The sequence below is a fragment of the Cynocephalus volans genome, chromosome 1 (genome assembly GCF_027409185.1).
Source record: "Cynocephalus volans isolate mCynVol1 chromosome 1, mCynVol1.pri, whole genome shotgun sequence".
Lineage (NCBI taxonomy): Eukaryota > Metazoa > Chordata > Mammalia > Dermoptera > Cynocephalidae > Cynocephalus > Cynocephalus volans.
In genome coordinates, this window is record NC_084460.1 from 39,526,616 (window position 1) to 39,544,094 (window position 17,479).

The window sequence follows — 17,479 nt, forward strand, 5'->3', positions numbered from 1 at the left end:
GCCTTCTCGCGCCCCGCCTTCTCACGCCCCGGCACGTCACTTCCGGCGCAGGGGGCCGAGCCGGCCGGGCACGGAGTGCGGGTCTGTTTTGCGCGCGCTGCTGGACGAGGCTCTCGCCGCCGAGTGACCCGTCTCCGCCCCGCAGCCCGGCCGGTGAGTGCCCACACGCCCGTCCCTGTGCCCTGGGGGCCGAGGAGCGAGACCCCTGAGAGGGATAACCGGAAGTGCGGACCAGAGAAGCGAGAGACCCCAGGAAATGGGGACACTTGGGGAGGAGGTGACAACCGGAAGTGGGAGAAGGTTGTGAACGGGATATGTCTCTGGGGCTTCAAGAGAGATGGCTTCTCGACCTCTCGTTATTGGGGGTGAGGAAGGTGGTGCTCCACAAAATGATGGGCTCCAGGTGGGGCAGGTGCCCGGCTTCACCCTAACAAATGGTGTTTGCATTCCTTCCGTATGTCCACCCACCAGCTCAGTCCTCAAAGTCTGAGCCCTGCTCGGTGCTTGACACTTCTGAAGCCGTGTGGATTAAACATGAAGCTTCAGATGGAAGGTAAAGATTATGAGTCAAGGGTGGAGCTAGACGCATCCTCGCTCTGCCTCACTAGGTGTGTGCCCTTGGGCACGTCACTTAGCCTCATAGCTCCCGCTAAAATTTCCTGAGCACTTCTGTGTGCCAGGCACTGGGGATAGCAGTGAACATGGCAGGCAAGTTCTCTGCCCTCCTGAAATTTACATCGAAGAAACAGTTTCCTCCTTTGTAAAGTGGGAAAGTAGTGTTCTCAGCAGATATTATGAAGATTAAATGAGAAAATGGATGTAAAGTGCTACCATGGTGCTTGATACATGGTAAAATGGTCACGTGCATTTTTTCTCTTTTCATCATTCCACTACGATGTAGCTTCGTAAAACAAAGAATTATATTGTTTGCTGCTGTGTCCCCAGCACCTGTGAGCACAGTGCCTGGCACATAGGTAGGTAATCAGTAATTATTTGGTAAATGAATGGAAGGTGAAACTGACTGGGAGAGATTTCATGTAGACACCCATGACACTGGACTGCAGCTCCTAAGAGAGAAATAGGAACCCAGTGCTGTGGAAAATTGGAGAAAATCACCCTAGGGGAGTCAGGGAAGGCTTCACAGAGGAGGTGACATTGAACCTGGGCCTTGAAGATGGTGAATTGTTTGGTTAGGAACAAACAGCAAGGAAATTCCAAGCAGAAGGTATCAGAAGTGCATGAGGTGTTCCAAGAATGGTGGGTCATTTGTTTTGGCTGGCAGGGAAAAAGTGGGAGATGAGGCTGGAGAGAGGCTTTCAGGAGAGGCCTGTAGCCCACTGACACTGTCTCCCAGGTAAGCACTGGATTGGGATTACTGGCATCTGTTGGTGACTTCCATAGAAACAGAGCAATGATTGTGGTTCCATTCCTCACTCAGCATGCCTCCACCAAGCGAATTAAACTCATTCAGCAAATATTTATGGGGTGCAGACTGTGTGTCTAACATCATGTTAGGTGCTGGCTTTACGGTGATGAACAAGACAGGCATGGATATTGCCCACAAATTGCCTACAGACAATTACAACAGATAGGAGAAGTGCTGTGCCAGAAAGCTCCTGCACAGGAGGTGCCTCACCTGGCCTGGGGGTTAGCTAAGGCTGCCTGTTTCAAGCCACCATCATCTCTCACCTGGATCACTGCAGTAGACTCTAAATGGTCTTTGCTTCTGTCCTCACCCCTTACAGTCCATTTTCAAGACAGCAGAGTGATCCTTAGTATAAATTGGATCAGGTCACTCTTCTCAAAACCTTACATGGCTCCCTTCTCACTCAGAGTAGAAGTCAAAGTGCTCACTGCCCTAGAAAGCCCTGTACCATTGGGGCCCCAGTATCTCTTAATTTGTCTGCTAAAATTCTCCACCTTGCTCATTTGGCTTTAGCCACACTGGTCTCCTTGCTGTTCCTTGAAAAAGCCAGGCATGTTCCTGCCTCAGGCTTTGCACTTAGTTCTTGCCCCAAATATGCCAGGCTTGCTCCCTCACCTCCTTCATCATTGCTCAAATGTCTCCTGGGTCCCTTGTTTAAAATTGCAACCCCTTTCCCCAGGTATATCCAGTACCCTTCCTTGCTTTCTCTCTCTCCAAAGTACATATCACTGTGAAGTAGACTATATAGTTTATTATGCTCATAGTCTATCTTCCCCACCAGAATCTAAGCTCAATGAAGGTTCGATGTTTTGTTTGTTCACTTCTGTATCCCCAACACCTGGAAGAGGGCCTGGTACGTTGTAAGTGCTCCTTATTTGTTGAGTGAATGTTGTGGCATGTAATTGGGACTTGCAGGTGAATCGGCATTGGTCAGGTGAAGAACTGGAGGAACGGCATGCTAGTCAGAGGAAAAGGATGTGCACAGGATGAGAGAACACATCTGGGAGGAAGTGAAAGAAGCTGGGTGGGGCTGGAGGTTGGAATGCAAGGAACAGACTGGGCAGACCTAAGATTTAGAGGGAGTCACCTAGTCACTCTGGCTGCAATTTACTGGGAGGAGACCAGCGAGGTGTTGTTAGGCTTCAAAGGTATGTGCAGGTACCCCTGAGATGGTCCCTGCTCTTTTTGTTGAGCTTGGAGTGAGGATCAGTGACAGCCTGTGGACAAGAGATTGGGCTATAGAACTGGACAGTCCTGCTGCTACCTTATTCCTGGAATATCTACAGCAGTTGTTTTGTTATTCATTCAATAAGTGTGCTCAGGTCTGCCAAGAAGCAGACACTAAGAAAAGATTAGACATGCAAGAAATGTATTGGAGGCAATGCCTGTGAAGGGTGGAGGGAAGGGAGCCGGAGAAGTCAAGAAGAGCCTTCTGACAGTGATGTGGGCCTGACCCCTGTGAAGGAGGTTTGGTCAGGAAGAGCCTCTGGCTGCAGTGCAGTCCCAAGAAAGTTTGGCCAGGCTAACAGAGAGTCCTTGAGCCAAAGTTACCTGCTAGAGGAGTCCCATGTCTCACTCAATCACTGGTTGTGGAAAGTGTGGCATCCACTGGATGGTGGATCCAGAGGGGCTGCAGCTGAAGCCATTTGTCAATTATGTTTCCCCAGCAGGAGATCTGACCAGCGCATTTGCACACCCACCATGATAAGTTACATGGGTACGTGGAGAGAAATTCAAACAGTACAGTGAAAGGTCTCTTTCTCATCTTAAATATCCAGTTATCCAGTTCTGCTCCCTAGAGGTAACCATTGGTAACAGTTTATCTCCTTCCAGAAATTTTCTTTGGGTTTATAAGTACAAATGTGAGTGTACTTCAAAAAGTTCATGGAATAAATAGAATTAAAAGATAATATGAATTTTTCCATCAACTTTCTGAAGACTCTTCTTATGTATATACAGTCATGTGCCACATAACTGTTTCGGTCAACATCGGGCTGCATATACAACAGTGGTCCCGTAAGATTGTAATGGCTATACCGACCATATAGCCTATGTGTGTAGCAGGCTATACCATCTAGGTTTGTGTAAGTATATTCTATGCTGTTCACACAATGATGAAATTGCCTAAAAGCACATTTCTCAGAACATCCCCATTGTTAAGTGACATGACTGTATTTTAAAAACAATAACATGATTCTTTTCTTTTCCTTTTTTTTTTTAAAGATGACCGGTAAGGGAATCTTAACCCTTGACTTGGTATTGTCAGCACCACGCTCACCCAGTGAGCTAACCGGCCATTCCTGTACAGGGATCCGAACCCACAGCCTTGGTGTTATCAGTACCACACTCTCCCAAGTGAGCCATGGGCCGGCCCTTCACGTGATTATTTTATGCACACTGTTCTGCAACCTGCTTTTTCCTTAATATGTCAATTCATAAAGATCTGCCTAATTCTTTTTCATGATTGAATAGTGCCCCATTCATATGGTATTTAACCAGTCTCCTGCTGATGTGCAGTTAAGATGTTTCCAGTCTTTTACCATTATAAGCAATACTTGTAATGGTCATGTGCATATTTTGCATATACATACAAGTATACATCCTAGAAACAGAATTGCTAAACCAAAGGGCATGTTTTAAATTTTGGTAGATATCAACAAACTGCCCTCCAAAGAGGCTGTGTCAATTTATATTCCCACCAGCAGCAAGCACATCAGAGTACCTGTTTTTTATTTTTGTCAAGCTGAATCTTAAAATTGGTTTAATTCACATCTATTTAATGTCAAGTAAGGCTGAGCACCTATTCCTACATTTAGAAACAAGGCCATGGTGTTTATTGAGTGTGCTCATCTGCCGTGGCTGCCTGGGTGCCTTTGAGAAGATTCTAATTGCAGCAGTCTGGGGTTGGGCCTGGGCCTCTGGTTTGGGTCTGCTTTATTCCCCCAATTGAGAACCACTGCCCTGAGGTTAGTTGGCTTTGACAAAAATGTTTGTGTTCCCTCTGTCCTGCTGCCCTGGGGTTTGAAACAAGCAGTGCTGAGCTTTAGCTTCACTTGGGGCTTCTGTGTTGGCAGGGATCCTGGTAGCTAATGTCAGAAGAAAGTGACTCTCTCAGAACCAGCCCTTCTGCGGCCTCACTCTCCGAAAATGAGCTGCCACCACCACCTGAGCCTCCTGGCTATGTGTGCTCGTTGACAGAAGAACTGGTCACCAAGGCCCGGGAAGAGCTGCAGGAGAAGCCAGAATGGAGACTTCGGGATGTGCAGGCCCTTCGTGACATGGTGCGGAAGGAGTACCCAAACCTGAGCACATCTCTTGACGACGCCTTCCTGCTGCGCTTCCTCCGAGCCCGCAAGTTTGATTACGACCGGGCCCTGCAGCTCCTGGTCAACTACCACACCTGCAGGAGAAGCTGGCCCGAAGTCTTCAATAACCTGAAGCCATCAGCCTTAAAAGATGTCCTCGCTTCCGGGTTCCTCACTGTGCTGCCCCACACTGACCCCAGGGGCTGTCATGTCCTCTGCATCCGTCCAGGTATTTTCCTAGACTGTTGCTGGGCATGTTTGTGCAGTCTGTCTGGAATGCATCTGTCCAGTACCCTGTTTTCCTTTCCTGTTCCCTTTTTTACCCCTCCTTGATTGCAGATGATAAAAACCTACTCAAACCAGCTTAAGAAAAAGGGAGGATTTAGTCTAAGGAGACAGGAGTACCTCCCAGAACCAGAGAGCTAAAGGTGAGGCAGCTCCTGCTAGTCCCTAGAACTAAGAACCAGAATGCCACCAGTTGCTACGGCAGCCATTCTTCCTGTCTCTCTCAGTCTGTGTGTCCTCTGGGCCACATATTTCTGCTGCCCTTTGCATGTGTTCTTCACACTGTTTTCTGTAGACTGGCTTTTGCTGCCTCTGTGGACATAGCTAAATCTGGCACCCCACAACTCTCAGATTTACCTGATCACCCAATTAGGTTCCCTCAATGCAAATTCCAGATTTCTAAGGGAGAGAATCTGGTGGGCTGAGGAATCTGCCCCTGTTCATAGGATACAAGCAGGACGCTCCTTGACCCTCCTTTGTGAGTAGGGTTAGGTACAGATATCAGTGAAAGAGTATGGGCTGGGCAGATGCCTGAAAAGGTTCCTACTCTATGCCTCCTCCAATCTTTCTTTCCTTTCCTCTGTTTTGTTAAGGCACTGACAGGATTCACTTTATTTTTTATTTTATTCATTTATTTTGTTGGCAGCTGGCCAGTGTGGGGATCTGAACCCTTGACTTGGTGTTATTAACACTGCACTCTTAACCTACTGAGCTAACCGGCCAGCCCTGGATTTACTTTAGATTCATTTTTTGATCTTGACACTTCATGTTAGTAATCAGGTGCCTTACATTTCTTTGGCATGGTAGTTTGCAATTGGGGATAGCTCCCCCACCGTCTCCCCTCAAAGGGCCTTTAGAAATGTGACACAATGACTAAGGGGTGCTAGAACTCCAGCCTTCTGATTCTTAATCCTATTCTTTTCCATGACACCAAATGCATTATAAGCTTAGGAGTGTTCTCTACTCCAGCCCCAGCCTCAACACATTCCATCGGACCAGAGCTGAGGAAAAAATGGGAAGTAAGACTGCAAAGTTCTTCTCAAGCAAGCCAGGAAATGAGAACCTGCTGGCAGCCTGCTTTTGCTCATGTGTACAAACACCTCCTGAAGGGAGGTCTCATAGGGAGTGGACACCTCCGTGCACCTTCCTCTGCCTTTAAACCCACATCACTGTTTCCTTAGTCATTCACCAAACTGTCTTTGCAGACTAAACCATTCTCTTCAGCCTTCACTGTGTACCAGGTGCAGTGTTAACAGCTCTGTCTGCTGTTTTAGGCACTTTCCAAAATTAGAGGTGTGTATTTTAAATAAGCACTGCAGTGCAGATATCAGGGCAGTACGAGACCTAGAAACCAGTCAACAGGTTTTTCTGCTGCTCTTTTCTGTACTCAACTCGTAAGAATATTACAAAACAGTCAGATATTACCACACTGGTTGCACCTCGTAGCTTGTGTGATTTCAGCCCTTTCCTGGTGAGATTGTTTTCCCACATGTCTGAAGCAGATCTGGACCCCATCCCACTGACCCAGCAGAACATTTTGTTCTCAACTGGGTATTGACGTTGCCTCTTTTAAAGCTCTTTTGAGACATACAAGATTTAAAGGGATGGCATCCAGTTATGTAGAGGCAGATTTAACCAGCTACAACATTAAATAGAAAATTGGCACAATTTTTGGAGAAATATTTTTTCATAGAAATTTTGCACATATTACATATCCCATCGTGTGGCAAACGTGAAGTTTTATCTTTCTAAGAAAGGGGCACACAGATCTTGGTGAGATCTTGAGAATAGTGACTAACAATCTAAAATTGTCATTTTCATCTTTTTAGAGAGAGGAAAGGATCATTAAGTATATGGGGAGTATTAAAGGAGTGTCCACCCTGGAAAGGGGAATTCCGTGAGGGGTCTCCTGGAACGTAGCATTATGCTCTATCCTCACAGTAGCCCCTGAAGGTGGTATATGAGTTAGGACTCACTCTTTGGGTGACAAGTGACAAACAACCAACTCAGCCTGGCTGAAACAAAAAAAGATAACTCATTTGCTCAGACAGCTGCAGTGTGGGCACAGTTGAATTCAGGGGTTCAAACTATGGCATTGAAAAACTGTCTCCAGCTCTGCTTTCCTTATCATGGGCTTCATTCTCAGGCCAGCTCTTCTTTTGCGGGGCTCCTGAATCACAGGCTCACAGCCTCACCACTACATGAAGGAAGAGAGATCTTTTTCTAGGGCCAGGGTCCGAGAATTGAATCTCCTTAGCTGTGCTTGCCCTGACTTGCATCACACACCACAGCCAGGAGGATGTAATACCAGATTAGCCAATCTATCCCCAGGCACTTGCCTACTTCTAGACTCAGGAGTCAAGTCACTTCTATCCAAACTGCATGGCTAGAGTGGGAAGACGTGATTCCCCAAGGAAAATCAGCGTGGTGTTATGAAGATAGGGGGAAATGGCTGATGGCAGAAAGCATAGATGTCCACAAAGATAGGTATTATTATCCTATTCTACTTATTAGATGGAGGCTCAGAGTGAGGAAGTGACTTGCCACACTAGTAAGGTCACACAGCTAGTAAGCTTCAAATCCCCAGGTGTGTCTGACTTCAGAACTCATGCTTTTAACCTTAACACTCAATTGTATTTCCATTTTAGAATGTGTTGCTGTGTTTGGAGCAAAGAAACACATTTAGGGTGTCCCATTTACTAATCTAAATAGAATCATGGCCACTAGCATATCTTTAAAAATTTTTTTTCATTTTGAAATAACAGTTTTAGAAAGGAGGTAAGTCTTTGTCTCATCACTTGCTTGTATTCATTTCTGTAACATACTGTCCATCTTTTATGACCTTAGACAGATGGATACCGAGCAATTATCCAATTACCGAAAACATCCGAGCCATATACTTGACATTAGAAAAACTCATTCAGTCTGAAGAAACCCAGGTGAATGGAATTGTAATTCTTGCAGACTACAAAGGAGTGAGCTTATCAAAAGCATCTCATTTTGGCCCTTTTATAGCCAAAAAGGTGATTGGCATCCTTCAGGTATGGCCCCTATTTGTCATGTATCTGTCCTGTGGTTGTTTTGGCTTTCCCTAGATCCTTATATGTTTATTGCAGGTCTCACATGATACACAAACCTCACATCCCACTCCTGCAATTGGAAAAATACAAAAGCATTATGGAGAGAAATTTAAACATCCTGTTTACCACCCATTCTCATCAGAGTCTCTAGTATTTTGGGGGGAAAGTACTTTCAATCTGGGCAAGATCGTTAGTAGGGCAAGAGTCCAAAAAACCAGGGAAATGCTTTCTCTTTTTTTTCTTTTTTGGTTCATAATACAGAGAAGGAATTCTGCCAACAAATGAAACAGAAATTGTGCTTCTGCCCCAGGTGCTAGAGCCTCTCCTGCCCTCCTTGGACTTGGGGACATGGAGTTCTGTCGGACTGTATTTTGGTCAGATGCTTCACACCTTGTGTTCTGCATGTCAGAACACAAGTTGCTGGGAACCGTGAAGTACATAACCACAGTGCTTAACGGTTTGCAAAATGTTCGTATAGGCATTATAACCCATTCAGTCCTTCAAGGAATCCTCTGAGATAGGCAAGGCAAGAGTTATTTTTCCTTTTTGATAGATGGGGAAACTGACACCTAGAAAAGATATAACCTGGCCAAAGCCTCACCTTGTTCATTCCGACCCACCACATGGGCACTGTCTCTTGTGACCTGTTATAGAACAGTTATCCTCACTGAATTCCACAAATGTGTTTGAGCTCCTACTGTGTCCCAGGCTTATTATTTAAACAAATCAATGCCACATTTGGACATTATCATAAATTTGAATTCTGGCTTTCAGCCAATATTGTGGCTTTCCTTACCTTCTACTCTTTTTTTTTTGGCGGCTGCCAAGTAGGAAGATGCAAACAAACCCTTGACTTCCTACTCTTTGATGCCTCCAGCTGAATACCATGTAGATTCAAGTGTCAGGATAAAGAGTTTGGATCAGTGTTTTCCTACTACTGTAAGATCATCTGGAGGGGGAAAAAAGGGTTAAATACAAGTGGGAAATGTGGCATAGCTCCTCCCTTTCTTGTGAATTTCACCATAAACACACATTAAAGGCTCTGAACAGGACTGCAGCTGAGAAAACCTGTTTGACTATATTTGGTTTACTATATTTCTCAAACTCATCTACATGCCGTAGAACGCTTTTTTGCATCATGCCTGATAACATCCTGAGAAATATGCTTTGGGCAATACTGATCCAGAAGGTCTGATACTTGCCACATCCATTCACGTAGACTCAGACCATTTTCTGCTACAAGAGAACTTCTTTGCTTGTTTGCCTGACTCTTTACTAACCCAGTTTTGGGTCCCAGGAGAGACTCTTTCCCTGAGGTGCATCTTTCTATTTAGTCCCCACTTTGGCTATCTTTGAGGAGGTCATGAGAATCAGACCAGACTGATTCTGGGGCTTAAAATGAAAAGATTTAAATGGAGGACAGCCAAAAGAGGAGGCTGAAGTCCTTCGTCATGCCCCCCCCCCCCATGTCCTCATCCAGCCCAGTGATGACCACTGGGCTGCGGCTGGAAGTGCCCTGGGCTCCCAAGCTGGGGTGGGGAGCCGAGGGCCTCAGCCATGTCCCACCATCACCACCTGCAAGTCTGCATCCAGCCCAGCCAAAATTGAGCTGCTGCCAGAAGCACCCTGGGCTCCCCTGCTGGAATGAGGGGGGAGCCACGGGTCTTGACCATGCCCCTCCTCCCTCCTCCTCCCACCCTCTCCCCATCCCCCTCCCCTCGCCCCTTCCCTCCCAACTTCTCCACTACATCTTAGAATGTAAAATAATAACATATTAAAAAAATAAAAATAAAAAAATAAATGGGGGACAGTCTGCAGATATTCCAGATGTTCTAACACCCCTTTCACTTCCCCCCACAGGATGGTTTCCCCATTCGGATAAAAGCAGTCCATATAGTGAATGAACCTCGAATATTTAAAGGCATTTTTGCCATCATTAAACCATTTCTGAAGGAGAAAATAGCAAACAGAGTAAGTGATGATCCTAAAGCCTTCAGAGCCTTGAATTTATTTTTCTTTTACTTCCTTTATTTGTGACATCTAGTAGTTATCTTAGTTTATTATTTGTGCCCTGGGATTACTAATTTGGAAAGTATAGGGTTATAGTTAAAATAAATGAACATCTTTTTTATGAGAGGAAGATGAAAATAAGAATGTAATATTTTCCAGGAGAGGAGCCAGCATTTTTATCAAAAATGCCTCCCTGTTCTGTAATCATTTAGATTTCTTGGTATCCTGGCTTGGGCATTGTGAATTATACATGTAAGAGGATATGGAAACATTGCATTATACATGTAAGAGGATATGGAAAACATAGACACAGGGCAGATAGTTTAAGAGAGTTATGGTTATTTCTTACTACAGAACCTTGGGATTTAAAAATGCTGTTTAAGTCTTTCCTTTTACTTAATATGTTGCCTTGCCGTATAGTTTGTGGAACAGTTCAAGGTTTATGAGATGTATGGGTTTTTAGTTTAAGTCTTATTTAAGAAACGATGTATGGCACTTTAAAAGACAGTCTTCCTTTCTGACCCAGAAGAGCCACTTCTCTCTTTACCTTTTGCAGTACCACTGATTGAAGTGTGATGGGTGGTATTTTTCTCCTTCTTTCTTAGGCCTAGGAACATTGTGGTCACTCCAGAAACTGGGCCCTGAATTTTACACTCTTTTTCAAAGAGGAAGCATATAGAGATATGGAATCTCAAGGCTGCAAGGAAGGGAACTTAAAATCCAGATCCAGATTCCCAGGGTCTTCTCTGAAGATTTTGATTCATCAGCTCAGGGATGGAACACAGGGATATGTGCTTCTAAAATCTCATATATTTCTGATGCGCAGCTAGGTTTATGAATTGCTAATTTAGAGCCTTCCTCATCTGTGTGTGAACCTGCCATCTTGGTTCCTAAAGATACTGTTTGGAACTTTTACCAAAGCAGCCTTTGGACAAGTCTCATATCTGTGAAGTGCCGTTATTTGTGGCCCATGGTATTCATTGTTCCTTTTTATGTTCATTCAATTTTTTAAAAATATTGTCAACTACTATGTGCAAGTATGTTCTAGATAAAGAAAACAGGCCAAAATTCTTTCCCTAGGAAGCTTACATTCTAGAAAAAAATGCGATGGATTACGTATGTTATCTAGTATAACCTAGAATGTGATGAGTGCTGTGGAGGGAATGAAACAGAGAAAGGGAGTGGTGCATGTGAGAGGTGGGGAAGGGGCTGCATATTCAACAGGGTGCTTAGAGGTGGCAGCATTGAGAAGCTGACATGTGAGCAGACTTGAGAGGTGAGGGAATGAACCGTACAGATACCTGGGAGACCAGCAATGACACAACCTTGAGGTGGGAGCATGTGCGGCATGCTAGGGTGGTAGCTAGGAGGCTGGAGTGGCTGGTGCCAGGAGAGTGGAGGGGAGAGTGGTTAGAGGAGGAGTCAGAGAATTAACAGGGCCAGACTGTGATGGGCCTTGTGAGCCATTTTATGGACTTTGGCTTTTAGTCTGTGAGATGGGCGTACTGGAAGGTTGTAAATAGAGGAGTGACATGATCTGACTTACATTAAAAAGAGCTTATAGTGGGACAACAGTGGGAGCAAGGAGACCAGGTAGAAGGCTATTGTGGGAATACAGGTGAGAAGTGATGATGGCATGGTTCTATTAGGATGGTAGTGAAATGGTTGGGTTTTGGATATATTTTCAAGGTGCAGCCAACAGGGTGTGCAGTATAAGAGAGAGAATTAAGGATACTCCAAGCCTTTTGGGCTGAGGAACTGGGAGGTAGAGTTGCCCTTTTTCACTCAACAGATATTTTTTTGAGCACCTACCATGAAGGAGATTGCTGCATTACTGATTAATCTAAGAACATGTGTGTTTTCATTTCATTCCCCTTTAGTTCTTCCTCCATGGGTCTGACCTGACCTCTCTCCACACAAACCTTCCAAGAAGTATTCTTCCCAAGGAGTATGGGGGCACGGCTGGAGAGCTGGACACAGCCACCTGGAATGCAGTACTGCTGGCCTCGGAGGACGACTTTGTGAAAGAGTTCTGCCAACCTGTCCCCGCCTGTGACAGCATCCTGGGCCAGGCGTTGTTGCCTGAGGGACTGACTGCAGATGTGCAATGTGATGACTCCATGCGAGCTGTGAAATCACAGTTGTACTCCTGCTATTAGTCAGTCCCCCTGAGTGTCACCTTTGAATCCTCTCCTATTTTCTTTGGAGAGGTACAAGGAGAATTTAAGGTGCCAAGGATTTGGTCTTGTTCCTTGTAATTGAGCAGCATGGAGGAACAGCCTGTGGAGCTTTAAGGGTGAGCCCATCATGAGGTAAGCCTTTGGTTACTTGAATTATTCCATGGAAGACACAGAAAATGTCCCCATTAATTCCCAACCATTTAGAATCCCAGTTTACAACTATTAATCTGAAAACTGTATCTGCTTGTTACACATCTTGGAAGCAAGAAAAATCAGTACCAAAGTCACTTTGATCCTACTTTTCAAGAGAAAACAATTTGATGGCCAGTCAGTACTACTACTATGAAACAGTTTGGCCAAACCTGTAAGGTGGCCAAATGGGAGACTTTGGGAGTTCGTCTTTCACATGAACCCTTATGACAGACACTCTGTTGCTCATCAGGAAACTTCAAGTTTGAGGTCCAGGCCCCAGTTGCCATCACTGGGTTTGGAAAGCACCTTCACTGAATCATGCAAGCATCAAGACATACGCAGCACTTCCTGATCAAATTTGGAAGCCACAGATCTTCAGAGCACCTCTGGAATTCATTGGTTGAATTTTGCAACAGAAGCTCAAGTTTTCCCCAACCCATAAAGCCTTAGCCCTGGTTCTCAAAAGAATCATACAGGGTCCTAGAAGTACAGTTGAGTGCTACACATCAATGTTTCAATCAATGAGGGGCCACATATACAACAGTAGTCGGAGCAATAGGCTATACCATATAGCCTAGGTGGGTAGTAGGCTATGCCATCTGTATTTGTGTAAGTACACTCTATGAAGTTTACACAACAACAAAATTGCCCGATGACCCATTTCTCAGAACGTATCCCCATTGTTAAGCGACACATGACTGTATAATTTTACTCAACCCAAAATACTGGATTCCAAGTGTTTTGCTAAAAGAATTCTGGCCTGGGAATCAGAGACCTTGGCCCCAGGTGTTCGATCAGACAAGTCATGGGCCTCTGGGCCTCAGCTTTCTCATCTGTAAAAATGAGGCTGGATGTCTAGGGTCCTTTTGGCTGCTAATGTTCTGGGATTTGGTTGTTACTGAATGTTACTTCTGTCTAGAAAGATTACTATCTAAATACAAGTGGTTGGATCCTTTTTTTTTTTTTTTTTTTTTTTTTGGTGGTACATATGGGCCTAAGAGGCCCTGCCTTTAAAGAAACAAATATGTGAATTCCTGGGATTCAAGTGGTACCAACTTCCTTTTTGTAGTGATGTTTAAACTTTAAAAGAATAGCTTTTGTTAGGCCAATTGAGGTGACCAGAATCTTGAATGAATTCCTTTCATCCTTAAGAGTCTGGTAGTATATTATAAGCGTGGCTACAGTGGTTTCATTCCTTGGGATTCTTAAATTTTGGTCTCTGGAAATGAACACAAGGGCAGGTTTTTGCTAATTCACTTCTGGGGCACCCCTCAGCCCCCCTGGGCACCATTCCCTCCAACCTCACCCCCCACCCCCACCATCCCAGACCCACTTGAGTTTCTCTCTCTGGTATGGGTGGAGCAGCCGGCCTGAATGTTAGTTCTGCATTTTAGCACTATAGACCCTGTCAAGATTTTAGCCTTAGCCCAAATATCAAATTAGGTGGTTCATCTGATGGCTTTCAGCCAGCCTACTTCCTTTTATATTCATGCCATGCGATCACGTTAAATACTGGCAAGTACAATGTGTTGTGTGTGTACCTTCTCCACGCATTTATTAGTCTAAGCAGGCAAGGTGGACAACTCAGTTAGGGAAAGAACAGTATGCTAAAATTCAAAGTCCAGTCTGTTTTTACTAAGCTGTCCATCTGTATAGCACTTTTTAAAATGTTTGGACAAGTTTTTGTTGGAAATTACTTACTTCGTTAATGCCAATTCTAGGAAAAGTTCTTTTCATCATGGATACTAACCCTGGATCATCTAGGATCTTGGCTGAGCTGGAAATGACAAATTGCACACTGCTGGCTATCTCTAGTTCCATCTGATGATGATGTGACCAGCATTGCTGAAAAGGCCTAAGTAGGATGGCTAACGTAGAGGGTTCAGAACCCAACAGCCTGGACTGGAGAATCATTTAGAGGCTTTCTTAGGTCTCAAGAGGGGAGAGAGAGAAAAAACAAGAGTAAAAAACTAGACAAAGAGAGGAATGAATCAGCCCCTACCAAGTTCCCAAGGTTTAAATCCCTTTGTCTGTGTGACACAGGGATGGCCAAGCTCACATACAGAAATATCTCCAAGACCAGAAATGATATTGCCTATCTCCCAGGCCTAGTTGGACCAACGAGCTGTTTCATTCAGCTTCTGAAAGAAGTCATAGTGTAGGTTTGTCTGCCTCCTGGAGCTGCTATGCTTTGTTTTGGCTCCGAAGAGAGATCAAATAGTCTTGGCACATCAGGAGGTTTGAACCAAACTGCAAAACCAGAACCTCCCAGGGTGAAAATCAAGGCAGTCTCCCTATGGCTTTACTAGGGTGTTTGTGTGAAGTTATCCCAGCAGGGTAGGGAATGACCAATGGGAACACACAGGGAGCCTTAGTAGTGGGGAGCACACTGGGGGAGCTGACAAGTGAACCACAAGAACTGGGAGTATTTTTCTTCAGGGAAAAATTCTGACTCATTACACAAACACCTGAAAATTAACATGTCCCTAAATTCAGAGTAGTGTGGTATTGGGAAAGGAAAGGAATAGTAAATTAGGAGATGTGAGTTTCAGCATTACCCTGCAATGTGGCCTTGGGCGAGCCACAACGCCCTTGAATCATGAAAGGGGTATCTACACTGAACTCAACCCTCTGCTGTTCCTGGCATCTAACTGGCTTTACCAATACAGGGACACAGTACCTTATCTTTTTAGAGGCTTTTTTCTTTTTTTTCCCCTCATCTGAATAATTATTCAGGAAATTTAGGTCTGAATGAATTGGTACCTAAAGCTTCCAAATGAATCTGTAAGCTCAGGTATATGGGAGTTTTCCTCTTCTTCTTCCCCTATACCCCCCAGAAAGAATTCTGGAAAATTATACCTCTTCCTAGAATCCTATTCTACCTTCATCGGGAGAGACTGGATGAAATCTACAGGAACAGCCAATGTAACCCTGGCTTCACATCTTGATTTTCTTACCTACTCTTGGCATTGTGGCTTTAGATCCCTCATACTTCATCCTGCTTTCACAAGAAGCCACTTGTCCTAGGTTTATAAACACTCCAGGTTACAAGATAACTATTTCCAGAAATAGAGTCAGAGCCTAAGAGGCATTTTCCCTGAATTCCGGTGACATTCAGAATTTTCCCTGGGTGGGCATTTTGTTTAAATGCCATTTGATTCACAGATCAATCATGGGATTACTTTCTCATTTGGGTAGCAGAAACTATAGTACTGTTGTGGCACAATAATACCACACCTTAAAGTTTTCCTTTGAAATCTCCTTTCATTTGGGGAGTAAAATGTTGGCTGATATGTGTGGCTGTCCTGTGGCCATAAGAGGTATGGAGATACCAAACAGAAACATGTCAACTGTTCAGGAAAGATGTCAGTTCTGGTAATGCCTCTCAGTACTGGAATCAATTACTTTTGTAAATGTAAATTCCTTCTTGCTCTCCTGACTCAGAGAAATAGTTTGCTTGAAATGCAAGTAAAAAACACCATCAGAGTTGGATATTCCTCCTTAATAGGAGCTTACTCCATGGGAAGGCCCAATGTGATTTGTGCTTGGAGATGACAGTGATAAATATACTATTTTTCACTTAGCTATTTTTCTTTTAATCTTACTGGGCAGTGTGATTAGTCAGGCAGGAAGCCGGCTGCTGTAGTGAATTCTTACGGATATGCTACGGCTTCTTGGTATATCAGGTAGGAACCTGTTACAAGTGAAATACTTGAAACCTCTCTGTGGCCAAGAGCCTTCCAATACCACTCTCCATGGGGTGGTAGGTGGGCTAATTTTCTGACCAGTTTGGGGGACCATTTCAACCACTGGTCACATTCCTTGCTTCAAACTGAAATTCAGTTTGGCCTTGAGTGTAGGGACATATGGTGGTTGGACTCATCTACTTCAGTGTTTGTTTTGACCAAAAGTTTATTTTTCTAGTGCATTTTCTAAGTCAAAGTGGTGAAAATATGTAATTTTAGAATGCATGACTGGGTCTTAAACAATAAAAATCCCTATAAGGTTGAATATGTGTGGAGTTCTTTTATGACTGACAGTGTGGATGAAGGTTGTGAGGTTTATTATTCGTAGGACTGGGCAGAGCTTCCCTCCAGGTGAGGCAGGTGGAAGCACTGTAGGAGCACAGTGTATTCTATAGATGCTGGGCCGGCTGCCCTGAAAGATCACGCACAATTAGATCACACCAGTGCATAGAAAGAACAATGAAGCTAGCTACACACAGTGGTAGAGATGGTATGCAAACTTTTCAATTCTCGAGACCTATCTATACTTCTTGGACTGGCCTCAAAACCTTGCAATGATAGCTAACAATTCCTAAAGTGCTCATGTGGGCTGGGTACACGTGTTGAGTGCACACATAATCTCATTTAATCTTCAGATACCCCTAAATGAAGTAAAATTATTGTCCCTGTAGAGAAAATGAGACACAGAAAAGTAGCTTACCCAAGGACACACAGCTAGCCAAATAGTGAAGATGAGATTCAAAATCAGGCAATCTGACTGGAGCCCACTATTTCCTCTTGATGGTTGGAGCTAGGCTGTGCATGTCTCTTATTCTTAAAGTCAAATAACCAACCCCCAGATAAAGCATAGAAGGAAAGAAGGTAGGAATCTTTTTATAGAGTAAGAAAGTATCAGAAATTGGCTGTTTTCTGGCTTCTTGGAAAATATAAAGCAGTGGTTCTTAACCTCGGAGATCCAAGGAAGCCCAAGCTCCTTAGGGACAGCTGGGGCAGGGCTTGATCAACTCTGGTCCCATACATGCTAAGCTGTTTCTCTACATGTCCCCTGTATGTTTTTACAGAGGAGCATACACTCTGCCCCAGAATAGACAAAAATTAGGTCCCCTAGTGGGACTGCTATGGTGGTGATTGGTCAGTTGAGAAATACTCTAACATAGGAAGTACACTTATTGTGGGCTTTTGATGATGCAACAGGTAACTACTTACATTGCAGTATAGCCACTCTTCAGGTCAACCTTTCCTGAAGAAGTTGTGG

At 44.3% G+C, this 17,479-nt stretch overlaps 1 protein-coding gene across 3 annotated transcripts; it reads left to right on the forward strand.

Annotated features, from left to right (window-relative positions):
* Nucleotides 1-60: 60 nt before the first annotated feature.
* TTPAL (alpha tocopherol transfer protein like) lies at nt 61-16,451 on the forward strand. 3 transcript variants are annotated; one of them, XM_063075186.1, is made up of 6 exons: nt 61-153; nt 902-974; nt 4,501-4,960; nt 7,864-8,057; nt 9,957-10,067; nt 11,987-16,451. In XM_063075186.1, the coding sequence occupies exons 3-6, from the start codon at nt 4,516-4,518 to the stop codon at nt 12,263-12,265; spliced, it is 1,029 nt and encodes a 342-aa protein (XP_062931256.1). In that variant the 5' UTR covers nt 61-153; nt 902-974; nt 4,501-4,515; the 3' UTR covers nt 12,266-16,451. The 3 variants fall into 3 exon arrangements, with proteins under 3 accessions (XP_062931256.1, XP_062931248.1, XP_062931239.1); XM_063075178.1 differs by lacking the exon at nt 902-974 and adding an exon at nt 3,650-3,781; XM_063075169.1 differs by lacking the exon at nt 902-974.
* Nucleotides 16,452-17,479: the final 1,028 nt, after the last annotated feature.